The 18,430-nt window shown below is 38.8% G+C and overlaps 1 protein-coding gene across 2 annotated transcripts in view; it reads right to left on the bottom strand.

The window, feature by feature from the left end:
• Positions 1-14,368: 14,368 nt before the first annotated feature.
• The window catches only part of LOC100556565 (cytochrome b5 reductase 4), a 29,123-nt gene continuing 25,061 nt past the window's right edge, over positions 14,369-18,430 (bottom strand). For both annotated transcript variants that reach the window (XM_008121716.3, XM_008121710.3), the window contains 3 exons: positions 17,843-17,929; positions 15,684-15,848; positions 14,369-15,004 (listed from right to left, as the gene is read on the bottom strand). In XM_008121716.3, the coding sequence (XP_008119923.1) occupies positions 14,950-15,004; positions 15,684-15,848; positions 17,843-17,929 (307 nt within the window). In that variant the 3' untranslated portion in view covers positions 14,369-14,949. The remainder of the gene's footprint in view (positions 15,005-15,683; positions 15,849-17,842; positions 17,930-18,430) is intronic.

An 18,430-nucleotide genomic window follows, 5' to 3' on the forward strand; every position in this document is an offset into this window, starting at 1 on the left:
AGAAACTTCCAGCTGTTGTCTGTTTCTCTTATAATTTTGGCCACTTCATCGAGCCAAATAAAGCTGTTAAACAAAGCCTGGCAAAAGTTGAAAAATCATTGGGTTAATATATAATAGGTGTTCTTGAGAGAAAGAGAGAGAAAGAAAGAAAAGCTGTCCAGGAGCTGTCATTTTGAATACAGTTATCCTACTTTGCTATAAAAGATTTAACTTTCCCCATTGCTGGAAGCCTTTCTTGTGTCAGTTATGACTGAATGGTGAAGTTTTACTAGAGCATTGTGCTTTCAAATCAACCTTAAGAACATTTTGAGGAAAAAACAGACATTCAATCAAAGTGCTCTATTTCTTTTCATGTCTCTGGTATAAATGACTTGGATGAAGCAAGTTGTCAGCAACAAGTTTCAGTCTGTGCTTGCCTATTGCCTTTAATTTGTAAGACATTGTGATTTGGTGGGGGAGATTAGATTTTTTGGAGGCGGACTGCGTCTTTTAGGGTAGAATTCTAAGTATATCTGGCGCACATTTAAAGTATGGAGGAGAGAAGAAGAATGCACAACTGAATTGTAGTGGTTGTGCTGGTTAACAGGTGATGTCACCTCTTGGTTCAATTTAGTATCAGGTCCTTTTTGATCTTGGAATCTAAGCAGGGCCACCCCTGGTTAGAATTCGCATGGGAGACTGCTGGATGCTGGAGGCTATATTTCAGAGGAAGGGATTGGCAGAACTACCTCTGAGTATTCTGTGCCTAAGAAAACCCTGTGAAATGCATAGGATCACCAGAAGTTGACACACACACACACACACACACACACACACACACACACACACACATTTATCTGCATTGCAGACCTCAGATCTAAAGCAGAATGATTACTTCTGTTGTAATATTACAGAAGTCTACCAAATGCCTCTAGGCTGCAATCACGAAATACACAAACATTGGGTTGCTGTGAGTCTTTTGGGCTGTATGGCCATGTTCCAGAAGCTTTCTCTCCTGACGTCAGTGATTCTGGCCATGAAAGCCTTCGACAATGCACAAACATTTTTCAGGAAAACAGTTATGACAAAGGGATTGTGTACTTTTGTGAAACAAAATCTATGACAAAGGGATTATGTACTTTTGTGAAACATATCTCACTACATAGAATCAGAGTTGGAAGAGCTCCCAAAGGCCATCCAGTCCACCCCATCCAGCCATTCAGGAATACACAATCAAAGCACTCCTGACAGACGGCCAGCCAGCTTCTACTTTAAAACTTCCACTGGACTCTGATGTAGCTCCTCAAACTCATATGGTATGGTTTCCAAACTATTTACCATTTTGGTCACCCTCTTCTTAACATGTTTCACCTTGTCAATATCCTTCTCGAATTATAGACAAAGCATTATAGGTTTGGTCTGAACAACATTGATTTTAAAAGGTTGCATGACTTCAAAGAAATGCTTGTTTTCTGCTGCCTTGGAGACTAGGACGTGGAATAATGGCTTCAAACTTCAGGAAAGGAGATTCCACCTGAACATTAGGAAGAACTTCCTCATTGTGAGAACTGTTCAGCAGTGGAACTCTCTGCCTGGGACTGTGGTGGAGGCTCCTTCTTTGGAGGCTTTTAAACAGAGGCTGGATGGCCATCTGTCAGGGGTGATTTGAATGTGATTTTCCTGCTTCTTGGCCGGGGGTTAGACTGGATGACCCACGAGGTCTCTTCCAACTCTATTATTCTATGATTCTATGTTTCTAAGGTAAATGGGAATTCTTTTTAAAATAGTTTAGGCGCCACAGAGCCAGTTGGGATGTAAATCCTCATGAATGTTGTGTCTCAGGTTAGCAAGCAATATGAGACGAGTACAAATTATTATTAATTCTACCTTTATTTTATAGAAAGGGCCTCAGAAACAAAAGACAGTAAAACTACAGACAATTTTTAGCTTTTACAAATTCTCTATAGCAGGGATCTCCAAACTAAGGCCTGTGGGCTGGATGTGGCCCTTCAAGGTCATTTACCTGGCCCCTGTCCTAAACTTTAGACAAGGTAATGTCTCGCTGTTGTTGTTGTATGCCTTCAACACCAGTAAGAGGTGTTGAAGACACACACTAGTTGCTTGAACACCAGTAAAAGTAGGGGTCTCCAAACAAAGGCCTGTGGGCCAGAGCAGCCCTCCAAGGTCACTGACCTGGCCCCTGCCCTAAACTTTAGACTTAGGGATGACCTAAGTCTGAAACAACTTGAAGGCACACTACAGCAACAATCCTGATTTTGGACTATTTCATTATAGTCCCCCCCCCTCCCCCCCCCCCCGACCATTTTAGGGACCATGAACCGGCCCTCCACTTAAAATGTTTGAGGACCCCTGCTCTATAGGATATCAAACTCTGTTAAGGGGGGCACCCACAATTTCATTATTTAAGGTACTTCATAATGTTATAGGGTGCTCAAAGTGATTACACATTTATATAGTTTTATATTATAAGCATTAAATGTCTTCCAAGTAAAAATCTACCAGATAATGCTATGAAGAATTTTTTATGAAGTACTATACAGTGGCAGGTAAAATGCTCTGAACTATTGCAGTCACCCAAAGTATACAGGCTGCTGTTTGCTTCAAAATGAAAAATCACTTCTTTCTTATAACATTATTGTCAGCAGCTAATAAAACAATCTAAATGACTGATTTTTTTTTTTTTTTTTTGCTGCTGTCAAATATACTGGCATCCTTAATTTTTAAAAACCCAGGCTAATGGGAATTAGATTTCCCTCCATGGCTCTTTCAGGCTAAATTGCTTTTTTCTTACTAGCATTGCTATAGATCAAGTTGAACTGACAATTTAAAGCTTTAAATATTAGAATAGCAAAAGCAAGTTAGCAAAGTCAAAACATTGCTTGAATTGTATTTTAGTGAAGAACCTATGCCAAAGGAAAAAGGTTAAAAATGGTTGATATCTTTAGGAAAGGTCTGTATAACAGAAATATTTTATTGCCTCTTATTCCAGTGTTTTAGAGCAGAGAAAATACTGAAGTCTACAAATGGTTAAGTATCAGTTTAAGTAAAGCATTTAGGGAATATTTTTCTGTTAAATGTGAACATATACAGAAACCAGCCATACTGGCAAGTGGATCTTGGCTCAGTGCTAGTGACATATTGAAGAATTGAAGAAAGATGGAATTGGGTCAATAATTTTATTATGAATAATTCTAGAGATCAAGCCATAAGAAATAAAATACAAATGTTATATAATATGTAAATATATAAGGATTGTCTTAAAAAGGATTAATATGCAAAAGAAAAAATCCTTGTGTTGGTAGTGCGAATTAAAAATTGTGTGTATGTATCTTAAAATTGAATAAAAATTATAATAAAAATGCTAGTGACATATATGAATATCCTCTTCTGATTCACAGGGCAGACAGACCACTGGTTTAAGTGGTTCAGGCTTATGTCACACTCCACTCTGACCGCATATGCAACACTACCACATCTACACCACCCCCAGACTATTTGCTGTCTGACCCAAACTATTTGCTGTCTGAGTCAAGAATTTCTACTCTGTCCTAAATGTGACGATTGTGCCTACCCACTCCACCTCCATCCTTGAAGATGAAAAACAATGGGTCCTTTGCATCCACTGGTGTTAGTTTCCAGGACTCCTTCCCCCCCCCCTCCATGAATATCTAAATCTATGGATGCTCAAGTCCCATAATATACAGGCAGTCCCCAAGCTATGAACAAGATAGGTTCTGTAGGTTTGTTCATAAGTTGAATTTATATGTAAGTTGGAAGAGGTACATTTTTTCAGTGTAGCTCCAGCCAAATATGCGTGTGTGTGTGTGTGTGTGTGTGGTTTGCAGAATCCATGGATCCAGAAGGCTGACTGTTTTGTGAGACTGCTAAGAGTTCACTCTCAAAAGGGGTAGAAGTCAGTTGCCACATTCACAGATGGAGAGACATGACATACCTTTTCATTTCAAGCAGAGCAATCATTAGGCAGAGTGAGGGCTTTATCACGCTATACTGTTATAGCACAATTGTACCACTTTAATTGCCATGGAAACATTCTGTGCACTTCTGAAGCTTGTAGTTTAGTGCCCAAGAGTCCTTTGGCCAATACAGTAATTGTAAGTATCCTTCCTTAAATTGTAAATCCCATGATTCCATACAGTGTTGCCACAGCTATCAAAGTGGAATGATAGCATTATAAACATGGAGTTTATAATTTATGAAGTTATAATTTATAATTTATAAACTTCTCTAAAGCAGATTTTGGTTGCTGTGAAACCACAGAAAATCATTAGGCATTTAATTAGTTGTGATTGCCTTTCATGTTCCTAGGTTTGGTCATTTTTTTATCATGCATATCATGCATGGTTAAACTGCTTAGCTGTTGAACTTGCTGACCAAAAGGTTGGCAGTTCAAATCCAGGGAGCAGGGTGAGTTCTCACTGTTAGCCCCAGCTTCTGCCCAATCTAGCAGTTCGAAAACATGCAAATGTAAGTAGAACAATAGGTACTGCTCCAGTGGTAAGGTGATGGTGCTCCATGCAGTCATGCTGGCCACATGACCTTGGAGGCGTCTACGGACAACGTTGGCTCTTTGGTTTAAAGCTGGAGATGAGCACCAACCCCCAGAGTCAGATACGACTGGACTTAATGTCAGGGGAAAACCTTTACCCTTTACCTAGACCTTATTTCTTAGTACAACACCATTATCCATGGATTCAATATTTCAAAACAAAGAGTTTGCTATTATCCACAGTTTCAGATATCCATGGGGAATACGTGGACATGGAGGTCACAGAGAAACTTTTCCAGACTCTATACTATATGATCTTGAGAGGAGCATCTCCTCCAGAAAGGAACCCAAGAACTGTGAGCTGCATCGAAGATGTGAAATAGTCATGGCTCCTCAATAAGAATCTGGACAAGGAAAGCTGGGTGGTACATAACAATCCTTACTGGAAGGATATGTTTTCAATAGTTACCCATCTGGACTTTAAGAGGAGTAAGCTTTGCCCCATATGAGCTGCCCCGAGTCCCCTAGGGGAGATGGAGGCGGGATATAAAAATAATGATGTGGTTGTTGTTGCTCTTGTTGTTGTTGTTGTTGTTGTTATATTATTAAGCTATAGCTTTGTACAAAATAATAATGCTTAAAGGGACTTTGTAATGTACTAGATGATATTCCCATTCTGATTCCTAAAGTGCCCTAAGATTAACAAAAAAAAATTATTTAGCAGCAATCTAAATTCAGCAGAGCATCAAAATGCACATCAAACAACTGTGCTAATTGCCATGTGTTGGGACAGACCACGAGTTTTCATTCATTCTTGGTAAAGTGATGGATTGTGCATATTTTGAATGAGCTGAAAATACATTTCTTGCTTATTTGATGCTGTGAAATAAATGTTCAGGCATGGCACCCCATGGAGACTGCATTATCCATAAAGCTTTTTTCTATTTTCTGGAAAACGTTTTGTGAGCAATTACTTCATCTGTATAGATCATAGCCTTAAGCCGCTGATACACTGCAATCTCTTTTTTAAAACCTAGGTTCAGCTACTTGTTCCAAACCAGTAAACCCATGGAATCAACATCTAAATGGTAAGTCAATTCATATGTAAATCTCATTGATTCAGAGAGTCTACTTGAGTTGGGACTAGCAGATTTAAGGTAGTCTTGACCCTGGGTTTCTAATAGATCCATCTCAGATCTATGATGACTCTCTATGCTTTAAAGCTGGTGTTGAAACTGCATTCATTGATACCACCAAGACCTAAGCCATGGTTTAGTCTTTGTTCTTTAACTTGAGCAACTTATATTTTCTGAGGATCAAAGCCTAGCAGCTTTGGCTGTGACTAAATGTTTTGCCAGTGCTGCTAAGCTTAAAAAACAAAAGCAACAACAACAACAACAACAACAACAACAACAACAACAACAACAAACAAACAAACAAAATTACAATGCATGTGAAGGAAAAGCAAAGACCCAATGTTTTATCAAGCATATTATTGTATTAATTAACATTTTGCTATCTGTTCCTTTTTTAAACTTCTGTAACATATTTCTTGGTCTGAGATCATAATAAACAGCATTGCATTGCATTACAAGCACACTTTCTCCTTCTTTTGTAGATGTTTTGCAAACTATTAACCAATGGCACACATCAAATAGTAGGAATTAGATGCATTTTACATAAGGACTCTTTTGGAAACTGTAAAAAAACCTCTGCAGATATTAAAATATTGCAGCTAAAGGGAATGGGCCTGAGCATGTTGATCTCATCTAGTTTGGTATTTTAACTACTGCTGCAGCCACTGGTCCTTTTTCCAGGAAGAATCCAAATGCTGGTTTTGACCTTTAAAGCGCCTAAATAGATTAGAGCCAGCAGAGCTAGACAATATTATTTTTTCTGTAATAAATAAAATTGGCAATACTCCCAGGAAACTAATAAAAGGCAAAACATTATCACCTTTGCTTTTGCTTGGTTATGCCGTTGGCTATGTGTGCTTCCTTTGTCATTTGTAAGAGATATAATGGAAAAGTAGTTGTTTGAAGACAGACATTCTTTGTTTTTTGCCTTGAGTTTTTCAGTTTGCTAGCTCTGTCAGGGAAACTGGCATCTCAGAAGACCGAAGCAGCGTAGGCGACACAATAATAAAGCTAGAATGGGCTTTATTATGAAACGGAGGGGAAAGGAAGATGACACAATTCAACTGTGTCTTTCAGATTTTGTGGCAACATTGATTACACAAACATATTATTGAAAATAAAATAAAGTAATTGGCTGTAGAGTATCAAGACAGACTCTGGAAAATTATGGAGAAAGGTTTATAGTTTGTGTCTGATGCTACTGCAGAACAGTCCAACGGCCTCTGGAGGAGTTAACATCCCTCAGTCCTTGACCGAGGCATTCGAGCTGGTGAAAGAGGACCCCCATACAGCAACAACCTCACATAGATGTGATCACAGAGTGTCAATAGAGTAGTGTATCCCCTTTAGTTTTAGTCTCAACTCCAAAGGCACTTGTCAAGATAGTGAAACCAATCCTGAAAATAGGTTCAGCACCTTGGATAGCTCTGTTAACACTCAAACTAAGGCATAGAATGTATTCACCAACCCCACTGATATAGAAAAAATCTAATAACCACATGCAAAGCTTGTAGTATTAATGCAGCTGCAGAAGACACAATGCTATGGAATCATGGGGATTGTAGTTTTACAAGGTCTTCAGCCTTCTCTGCCAAAGAGTGCTGGTGTCTCACCAAACTACAAAGCCCAGGATTCTATAACATTGATACATGGTGGTAAAAATAGGGCTTAACTGCATTAACTCTGAAGTATAGATTCACTAATGAAGGCCAGTTTGACACACTCCTTTCTGCACTGCCAGAGTGGTAACTTCAACAACAAGGGAGACGAGTAGATGGTATCCAAAGTCTAGCTTCTGAAAGGAGCTCTAGTACTGGAACAAAATACCCACCAGAGTCTGAATTCCAGCCTATCAACAGATCTCTGAATTAGAACTAATATTTTTTATCACATTGCAATTGTTTCAGCTAGATCACATCCATTGAAGCATTGTGATTTACATAACATATTGACTGACTAGTCAAGAATGTATTCAGTGGATCCACTCTATTTCAAGTTAACCACTAAGATTTCAGACGATATATGTAATTTGCCTTAACACACACGAAGGCAGATCCTTGCGTTATCAGAAATATCAGTTTGTAAATGCTGTTTTAACAATATAATTCTCACTGTATTTCCTGCATTTAATTTGCCTCCTTGTATGAGGCTGTCATATTTGGCCATGCCATGAGAAAAACATAGCTCACTAGAAAAGGCAATAATGCTGGGAAGGCAGTAGAAAAAGGTAAGTACCACATTTCAGGTAGATAGACTCAATCAATGAAACCAATCTGCAAAATCTGAGTAGGACAGTTGATGACCTGGGCTCTTGAAGGCCTCTCATTTAGGATCATCATAATTCAAAGTCAACTTGATGGCAAATAATAAATTATGCTCCTGTGTTGGGTCGAAGTAGTAACTTGAGTTCTGTATTCTGTCAAAACCGGTAACCCATAAGGAAAGTCCACAGATAAGGCATAAAAATAACAATAATATTCTGCAGTTAACATGTACCAACACTCTTACCATTAAATTCTCTGTTCACTTTGGTTAACATGCAAAATTACTTGGCCAGCCAAAAATGCACCTGTTACAAGCTTTTGAAACTCCACTGGATTCGTGAGGTAAATGTTAAAAATAATTCAAGAGCCGGGGAAAAATGATGATGCTCAGAGTCACAAGCCTGTATTTTGTCATTTTTTAGTTAAGATAGCCTGGAGGGAACTCCACCTAGGCAGAGGCCATCTCTCTCTTTGGCAATGTGGGCTCTTGTAGACAAAGAGTCATTACAGCCAGGCAACAAAATGTTAAACTCTATTGACAATCGTTACCTTTTCTGATGAAGGAGCCAGTGAAGCTTCAAAAGCTTGCATTGTATATTTTGTGCACTTTTCGCCTTGCCCAATAAAGGTATCATTGTTTGGTGGATTTTATCTGTTATTATATTTGGCTGTATGGTCAATACAGCTACTTCTGGATGTGTCTCTTCTGTTTGAACTGTTTGGATATGTCAGAGGAAAGTGTTATATGAAAAATAACAACCTGAATCCTGTTGGGGACTTAGGGAGGCTAGTTTCATTACCAAAACACGAAAATAATGAGTAATATAGTCTCTGTATAATATAGACAGGAAAGCTTGGAGAAGATAATAATGCTGGGGAAAATGGAAGGAAAAAAGGAAGAGGGCCTGACCAAGGGCAAGATGGATGGATGGTATTCTTGAAGGAACTGGCTTGACCTTGAAGGAACTGGGGGTGGCGACGGCCAACAGGGAACTCTGGCGTGGGCTGGTCCATGAGGTCACAAAGAGTCATAAGTGACTGAATGAATAAACAGCAACAACATAGTCACTGTAATGGGCTGGAGCCCCCAGTGGCGCAATGAGTTAAACCCTGGTGCCAGCAGGACTGCTGACTGAAAGGTCAGCAGTTCAAATCCGGGGAGCAGGGTGAGCTCCAGCTTCTCATGTGGGGACATGAGAGAAGCCTCCCACAGGATGGTAAAACATCCGGGTGTCACCTGGGCAATGTCAGATGGCCAACTCAAATTGCTCCTGACACACACACAAAAAAAAAACTGTACTAAGCTGGGATTTATGTTTTTGTAGGATGTTTTAGACGAGTCTTGGCGAGAAAGTTACATTTTCCAAAATAAAGTGATGTGTGGTGAGGTTACCTTATTGCAGTTCCTCCCATAAAATGTTCTAGTACATTTTCAGTTTCCATTTAATGTATTTTGACAAGAATGTTTTAGGTTTGATGGGCAAAAGTTCATTTTCATAACACTTTTAAATTACGTTTTATGTAATAACTTTTAGAACATGATAATAATGCTAAACTCCTTTGAGAAATAAACTTTCCAAGCTCTACTCTATCCCTTATGTTTATCTCAATAGCTGAGATTCCCCATGCATATGGGGAATGATGGTGTACTTGTATGTCTTTGTAGGTGAAATGTGTCAAAGAACCATATATTTTCCCTTTTTCAATCTGCTCTAAAGGAGAAGATCCTTTTAATAGAATTCTGCTCTCTACTGTTTTGTGTACAAATTATTCCACCCTGTTCCCTTCTTCCAGTATTGGCTCCCCCCCCCCCCCCCCAATTTTTTTTTTTTGTCACGTTCAGACTGCTAATAGTTTAGAAAGGTTTCGCTAAGGGAAACTTCGAATGTAGCCAACAAATTATGAATGTCCGGCTATAATATTTCCACTCTGCTGGCTTTGTATCATGTAACTTTTACAAGCCTTTAATTCCCCCTTGCAGGCTGATTTTTTTCAGTTTTTTAAGGGGGAGAGCAGCAAATGTAGTTTGGGAAGCTGCCAGAAAAATCAGTACTTTAGTGTACAGCTCTCTGTGTTGTGCAGCAAGGTTGGAAGTCCATACAACCTTCCTCAACATGGAGATGATGGGCCCTCCCAGAGGACCCATCATCCACAGCAGCATGGCCAATATTGAGGGACCCCCACTGGCCAAATCCTTTTTACACAGCTCTTGTATTGCTCTTGATGTTTTTACATGAACAGAAAATGGGTTTTGCCTCCTTCACTGCTTCTCCGTCCCACTGAAGATGTTTTGACAAACATGGTCTTCAAGTGCAAAATCCAAACCAGCACAATTATCATCCAGCAGATTGCTTTCTTCAGATTTGAGCATGTTCGTGTTACTATGGCAACAATCCAACAAGGGACTTCACAGCAAGATGTTTGGCTGGCAGTAATTCCTAATGTGAATTTCAAAGAAATTAATGATCATCAGGCTGGGAGTAACCTAAAAAGAACCTACAAAGAAGAGATCTGAACCAAAGAAGAGATTTGATGAACTAGAGCAGTGGCCCATCCAGTCCTGCATCTTGTTTCATAGAAAGACCACACAGATCTATTCAGGAACCATCCACTGACTCTTCCCAGGTAGATTGCCTCTGAATGTACCTACTACTATTAGCAAACAAAGTAGTTAAAAATAATATACTGTATATACTCGAGTATAAGCCTAGTTTTTCAGCCCTTTTTTAGGACTGAAAAAGCTCCCCTTGGCTTATACTCGAGTGAGGGTCCTGGCCGGCTTCTATTTGGGTCGGCTTATACTCGAGTATATAGGTATTCAGAGTTGGACAGTCTTATCTTATTAAAGTATCTTTATTATCTTAAATTACAGTTCTATATAAATATTCAAAAACATTTAACCTACTGATGCCTCAAATAATGCAATTTTATTAATATCTATTTCTATTTTTGAATTTGACCCGTAGCTGCTGCATTTCCTACCCTCGTCTTAGACTCGAGTCAATAAGTTTTCCCAGTTTTTGTGGTAAAATTAGGTGCCTCGGCTTATATTCGGGTCAGCTTATACTCGAGTATATACGGTAATTAAAATAGTATAAGGGAAAGCTTTTACGGAGACATCTTACTATTTTCATCATATTGTTTTTAACTACTTTGTGTCATTTAACATTTAATATTATTTGTTTCATTCTATTTTAATGTCAATGTTTACTTTGTTTTTAATTATATAGTACCCATTTTAACTCATACACTGCCTTGGGTTTGTTTTGGGAGAAAGGCCAAGTAAAAAGATGTAAATAACTCCTCTTATGATGGTAATGAAAGTAAATAAAGGCCTCAAAGTATGTATTACACTAATGAATTTAAGAATCTTTGTGAGGATGAGCACTGATATATAAATGTGATATATTTGAACTTAGAAGTGTGGCACTGGAATTTGTGAGTTACTACTGGCCAGACAGGCCTTGTTTGAGGAATCTTCTATACATCAGATAGCGGTGATGTTGCCATAGCAGCCACAAAGTGTGTGTGGGGTAATAGTGAACTGTCTCTACAGAAACACACAATTCAATTTAGGCATTTAATAACTGCACACTTCAATTCCATGATAAATGAGGGGGGCATAAATAGGAATTAAGAGCACTGGAAAATGCTAAGATCATAGAAATTGGTAAATGTATCTGACAAAGACAACACTAAAATAAAGTTGGCCTTCCACTTTTGTAGGATTCACTTTCATGAATGTGAATATTTGCAAATTATGTGCCGATGCCTCTGCTGCTGCTGTCCGAAGCCATTTTTAATGTAGACTGCAAGCCTCATGAGATTGAGAAAGACTGACAATGTTCAATGAAGCATGTAAATCCCTATGGCATAGGGCAGCAGTAAAAGCAGTGGGTAGCTGGCAGATAAGGCCTCTGAGTGGAGGAAGGCAGTGAGCAAGTTGAGAAAAGAAGGGAGTACCCAGTTCCTCCTATCCTTCCTCCGCCTCCATACCTGCTAGCTGCCTCCCTCCCTCCATGGCTGCAAGGAAGTCAACATCAAATGGGCAAGCGAAGAAAGAAAGGGGCACCCCTTTCTCCCTTTTTTTCTCCACCTGCACGACTTACTGCATTCCTCCCCAAGTGGCAAAAGGAGTGCTGATGATGTCACCAGTAGGATTTCATGGTGGCAATGGAGGCTCCAGGGTACAGCACAGCAGGGGCACTGGCCAGACCTGGATGCCTTCTTGCAAAGAAAAGTGGAGTGGCATCAGCCTTTGTGGCCTGGCGAGCTGTCAAGAGTAGGTGGGGAAAATGGAGAGGGAGGCACAGTCCCATTGCTCGCTTTGGCTCTCTTCCCCACCCGCAGAACCCAACACCTTCACATGCACACTAAACATGGGAGAAACTAGCAAGGAATGAGCAAGCAAAGGAAGGTCGGGAAAGTGAGTAAGCAGGTGGAGATAAAAATGGGGTGAGCAGGCGAGCAGAGAAAAAAGCAACAGGGCAAGGGACCAAAGTAGGGAGCATTTTGGGGACCACAGCAATGTCGGCCCCCTTTCCCCATCTTCTCCAGATATATCTGTAGTTTTCCCACTTTCCAGGATGAGCTCCACCCCTAACTCCTATGAAAGTTAAGGGCCAACTGAATTAGCAAATGAGGAGGTGCTTCCATCAGTTAAATATTTGAAATTTTTTTCTGATTCAGTTCTGACTTATATGTATTTCTTAAAATATATCCCCCTTTCTACAAAGAACGTAGTTCCACAAATGCAGTTATTTCCACTACAAGTGAGGACAAAAATCAGAGGCATCATTATTTGTTACTACACTTTTGGGCATTCTTGGTGGCCACCCCAACCCTGTGCAACACCCTCCCAAAAGAAATCAAAACAGCTCCCTCCCTTTCTTCTTTTAAGAGCCAATTAAAAACTTTTCTGTTTAGACAGGCCTTTAGTGAGGGAATTTAATCTGGACTGACAGAAAATGCCATAACATTATGGACTGGAGTAGAGTGCAATATAACTCAACATGATGCCACATGAATGTAGTTGTTTTTTAATTGCTTATTTTATGATGTTTATATTTATTACTGATGTATTTGGACTGTTGTTTCTATGACTTTAATATGTTGTATGCTGATTTGGGTCCTTTGAGGGAGAAAAGCAGGATATAAATAAAGATTTATTATTTATTATCATTACACATAATAGAAATTCCACCAAACTCCTTCTTTCATCCAAAGTGGAAAGCTTAATTGTACAGAGCAATCTTCACAGAAGTGTTATAAAATTGGAAAAAGGGAAATGGGAAAATTTCCAAGCATGAAGACCCTCCATTTCGTTAATACTGGAACACAGTTGTTGATCAACACTCTGGCCAGCCGCAGCCATGAAAGAACTCTAAGGTCTCCTCCCATAACAGCCCTACTTCATACCAGGTTCTCAGTTGGGTAGCTTTCTTTCCAATCAAGGCCTGCATTCCCCCCTAGAGAATGTGTACTGTTTAGGTACACATGACTGTAATGGGCAGAATAAAGATCAAGAATAAGCAAAAGACCCTGTGTTTTCTGTCTCCCCAGCTCTCATCTCATTGCCTCCCTCTGTATCTCCTAGACTGGGACCTAAGAAACAACTTAAATAGAAAAAGCCTAAAATTAAGATCTCAAGAAGCAGCAGCACTTTGGAATAACTATAACTTAAACTTGGGGATAGCCATTTTCTGAAAGGTATCACCTTTCAAGAAGATGGTACATGCCTTACTTAAATCCAGGTTGGATTACTATGATGGGCTACATATAGACCTGACTTTGAAAAGTGCTCAGAAACTTCTGTTGGTCCAAAGAGCGGCAGCCAGACTGGGGATGGCTACAGGGAATGGACATCTCCTCTGTTGCATAAACTCCAATGGGTGCCAACATATTTCTGGGCACAATTCAAAATGCTGGCTTTGACCTACAAAACTCTGTACAACTCTGGTCCAGATTATCTGAAGGACCGTATCTCTTTCTATAAACCTGTCAGACATCTACAATCTTCTGGGGAGAGCCTTATCTCAGTCCAACCACGTGCTCAAGAGTGTTCGGTGAAAACACAGGAGAGAGCTGCTCCCAGATTGTGGAACTCTCTCTCAAGAGAGACTAGGATGGCATCATCCCTGCTGGTCTTCCACAGGCAGGTCAAGACCTTCTTCTGCCAACAGGCTTTCAGGGAAGAGTAAGAGACATGGTGCTAGGGAGGTGTGGCTGGGATTTGCGGGGTGTGTGTGTGTGAGAGAGAGTTTTAAAGGCTATTTTAAGTGTACTTACTATATTATAATCTGTTTTTACCTTTGTTCACACTGTATTATTTGTTTTTAATTTTTGTATTCACTTTATTTTAAATCATTAAAAGGTATAAAGTAAATAAATAAAACAATACCAGGAAATTCTAATTACATATGATTGACTGGAGTGATCTAAGGCAGGCAATGCATAAGGACTCAGATTATACATTTTATTTTAATGCAACAGTCTCTTGTTTTTATTAGCATTATACAAAAAAGTAATTTTGCATATAACATGGTTATTCCTTCTGCGATTTGGAAGAACACCCACACTTTGCATCTTCAATACTACAGCTTTATGATACCAGCAGACTTTAATGAAACCAATCATATACCTGAGTTAACCATTAAATATAACATCATACTATATTGCTACAATAGGAAGACTTTTACAGTAATGAAGTTGTAATTTTTAAAAAGTCTCTGGTGCCTATATAGCCAAAGTAATCAGTTGAATGAATGCTACTAAATCAAATCTGATGGAGGTCAGAATGCAAATCTATTCAACACACATGAACTATACTACCTTGTTTATTCCTAAAATTTAAATTTTACATAGTAGCAAAAATAAATACAAATTCAAAGCAAAATATAAAATTATCTCCCCCAAACGATGGGAGGTTCAAGTAATTGGAAAGAATACAGTATTCATGCATAACACTTTCTTCCCAGAATTCCAATTTAAAAAATACTGTATTAGTGAAGTGAGCAAAATAGAGTCCTAATGTTGTAATTTGTTAGGCTGTAAAACAATGGATTTCTTTACTGGAATGTCCAAGATCTTGCAAAAACCTGAAATGAAAACAAATAACATGAATAGCTACTGGCTGAGAAGAACAAAGGTGTTATTACGCAGCAAGCTAATAGGGCAACCAGCTGTAAGATGGAATAGTTGGTTTGTGTCACAAAACAATCAATCTCAATTGTTGACATCTCATTAGCCCCAAATTAAACAGTATTGAACTAAGTCTCTCAGAATCTCAGTCTTTAAAAAGTACAATGACGAAAAATGCATCTTCCAAATCTTTTTATGTGCGGCTAGTTTGCCATATTTCACACATATGGTTTGTAAATCCATTTTATAATAAACACAATTCAAACCATTTCATTCAAACTTTATTCTAATTCAAATTCTATTTGCACAATGCCTTGAAGGAGAGTTTAGGAAGTTACCACTACAACTATAATTACAGACTAAAGTAAAAAAAAATCCACATATATTCCCTTCTTGCTCATCTGTTCTCAGATATTGAAGCCTCTTGTTGCTTATCCTAGCTTGGTGCACACCGGTCATTATTCATCACACTCAAGGGATCAGGTCTGAATATAAGTCAGTGTCTATGTTGATACAGTCCAATAGAAATGTATATGCCACTTCCCCAACATTTTGATGACAGAAAAGGTAAGCATGATAGTCTGCCTTCAAATTTAAAATATATTACACAAGTCAATATTTCTCCCATTCACTTACTGTATTCCTTGTTCCATGAAAGCTAGTGGACCACAGATGCATATTAATATTTTAGAATCACATTTACTTCTTTTCACAAACTGGGAAAGGAGAGAGGAAGAAATCCTTCCTTGTTTGCCTAGCCAACCTTCCTTTGGCTCCGAAAGAACAAACTGAATGTCAAACCTGAGAGAAAGAGAGAGGTTAAGATGCAGATTAATATCTCTTTTTGTGGTTTCTACCATAATCTATTAGAATACATTTTTCTGAGTTGACTCAGTTGTAAATTAAAATAGTAGACATAAATTGAAATAAGAAAATGGAACTAGCATCCTGATCTTTTAAGGATTCATGTACTAGTACGTATATTGATCTGCAGTGCTATCTGTCTGCATAACATGGTAACAATGGGTTGTACCACGTTGCCCTCCTTTTCTGAAAGCATCTGAGTACCAATGAAGACAAATCATTGGAGTAAGGTAGAGCATATTTTCATTGATTTCCCTCTTCCATTGTATATCACTCCCCACACCGTGTTTCAGGGGGTCCTTTCATCCAGGTTCAAGCTTCTTAATGAAGATGGAAGAACTAGAATATTTCCCTCTTTGCTTAATGAGCAAGAACATTTCGTATCATGGATCCAAGCTATTAAGAAGTATGAAGAGCCTGCTTTCTTACATGGTATACTAGCATAGCTAGTCACCAATTTCAGGTGCCAGTAGCATCACCCATAGGATCGGATGTGCTTTTAATTGCCCACTCCCCCATATAATATATGCCATCCTCTGCAATCTACGTGGAACACATTTCTGCACAAGAGGATAAATGAATGCAAAATCTGTCAACAGAAATGAAAATACACCCAAACTGGTTGCAGGGCATTTCAGTCTTCCTGGAAATTCAGTCCCTGACTTGCAAGTTTGGAGCAAAAAAAATTCAACAGAAAATTGGAAAGAGAAACAGCTGAACCATGAATTATGCAAAAACAGCAGCCCATTTGCTGTATGAAAGAGACAATAGTTTATTTGCACACTACATTTATGTTTCCTTACATATCTTACTTCAAGGAAACTGACTTTTGAGTAAACAGAACATTCTGTTTTCATATCTCAAAGCTGTTTTACAGACCTGTATTAATTACAAATATCTTAATTTGCATCATTCTATATCCTATTACACTCTGTTTCCATTTCCACAACTGTGTAACTCCTTGTGATGTTAATACTATACTCCATCAATACAACTGAAGAAATGGACAGTTGAAATCCGTGAAAATTCAGGCCAAAATAAATCAGTCTCAAAGGTGGTTCAAGATTCTCTCCCTATACCAAAACAGATCAATACTCCTGGCTCCTGTTAGCAGGAAATAACTCAGCAAGTTATATTCTTGAACTCTGGAAAGAGTAACAACTGATGAGCAATGAGTAAACAATCCCTTTATCTTTTTTTTAAAAAAAATCTTACAATTCCCAAGCTCTGCTCTTAACCATCCATGCAAACTGGGATCTCACTTTGGTTGAGTGCGAGGACTAGTTGGCATCTTAACTCAGGACAATCCACCACTTATTTCAAAGGAGTCCCAAAATGCCACAGGAGAAAAAGGCAGGCAATTCTATCTTGCACAGTGAGTGCCTTCACTGAGTTTGGAAAGACTGAAACTTACAGTGCCTTCAGGGTTTTCCCTGTTTTTGATATCAGAAAAACAGTTCCAATATTATGAACTGTACAAAACGCTCTGAATAAGGAAAGAGACACCGAGCTGAAAGGAAACTCAATTACAGGCAAACACATAACCCCTTATATTTCTTGTCAAAGTCAATGAGAAAGATAAATGTCCTTGTGGTTTGCCATTACTGACCGATAGGTAGTCACACTTGTCTGCTGCATCTAATTTTATAAGTGCATAAATACTAGAGAAGAAATGCTTTTTACGTAGTCCCCTCTCTATCCCAAAATTATCAAGTGTCTCTTTATCAAACTGAAATGGGACACTGGTCAGAGCAGCAAATGTAACTTTAAGCCAGATGAATAATAAACAAATGCCCAGCTGCTCTGTCCACCTGATGATGGAAAGTTACGAAGGCCAAATATCTAAATTATGTGTGATGTCAGCTGTCATCTCAGATTCATCATATAAGAAATACACAAACCTTCATAGATCAATTTCTGAACATCGTTACCTTGCATCATTCAGGGATAATTGCTCCAGTTGACGTCTCCAAAGTATATCATCTTCTGTTTTGTTGAAGAACATCAACTTTGCTACCCTAAAAAAATAAATTTTAGCTTCAATCATTATATTCACTGCTATTAGAAATACGTTGCACAAGAAGAAAACACTGAATAATGCAACTCCAGAGACTCTTTGACATGCATTTTAGTTGAACTAGAACACATGTGGAAAAGACTCATACTGATGCATGACCAAGAAAGGAGTTTCAGAGAAGGAATGAAGGGAAGGTTTCAACTACTTGGCTCTTCATTTTTGCTTGTTGCTACTTTGTTTTCGACCACCTACACACCCTCTTATAATTTCAAGCACACCCATCACATGAAGCTATCTACTATTGTTTATCTCCTCCCTTTCCTGGGAGAGAAAGAGAACATTTTAGGAGTGGGCAGGCCCCACCGACTTCCAAAAGGCAAGAGATGAGAAAGGCTGATTCACCAACTATGTGATTATGCACAGTGTGGTAACAGAAGGGAACCAAAGGCAGCATGAGTCTCTCTTCCAAGAGAAGGTCTTGCCTCCAAGTTCTTTGCTAAAC

Source organism: Anolis carolinensis, chromosome 1 (assembly GCF_035594765.1).
Source record: "Anolis carolinensis isolate JA03-04 chromosome 1, rAnoCar3.1.pri, whole genome shotgun sequence".
Taxonomy (NCBI): Eukaryota; Metazoa; Chordata; class Lepidosauria; order Squamata; family Dactyloidae; genus Anolis; species Anolis carolinensis.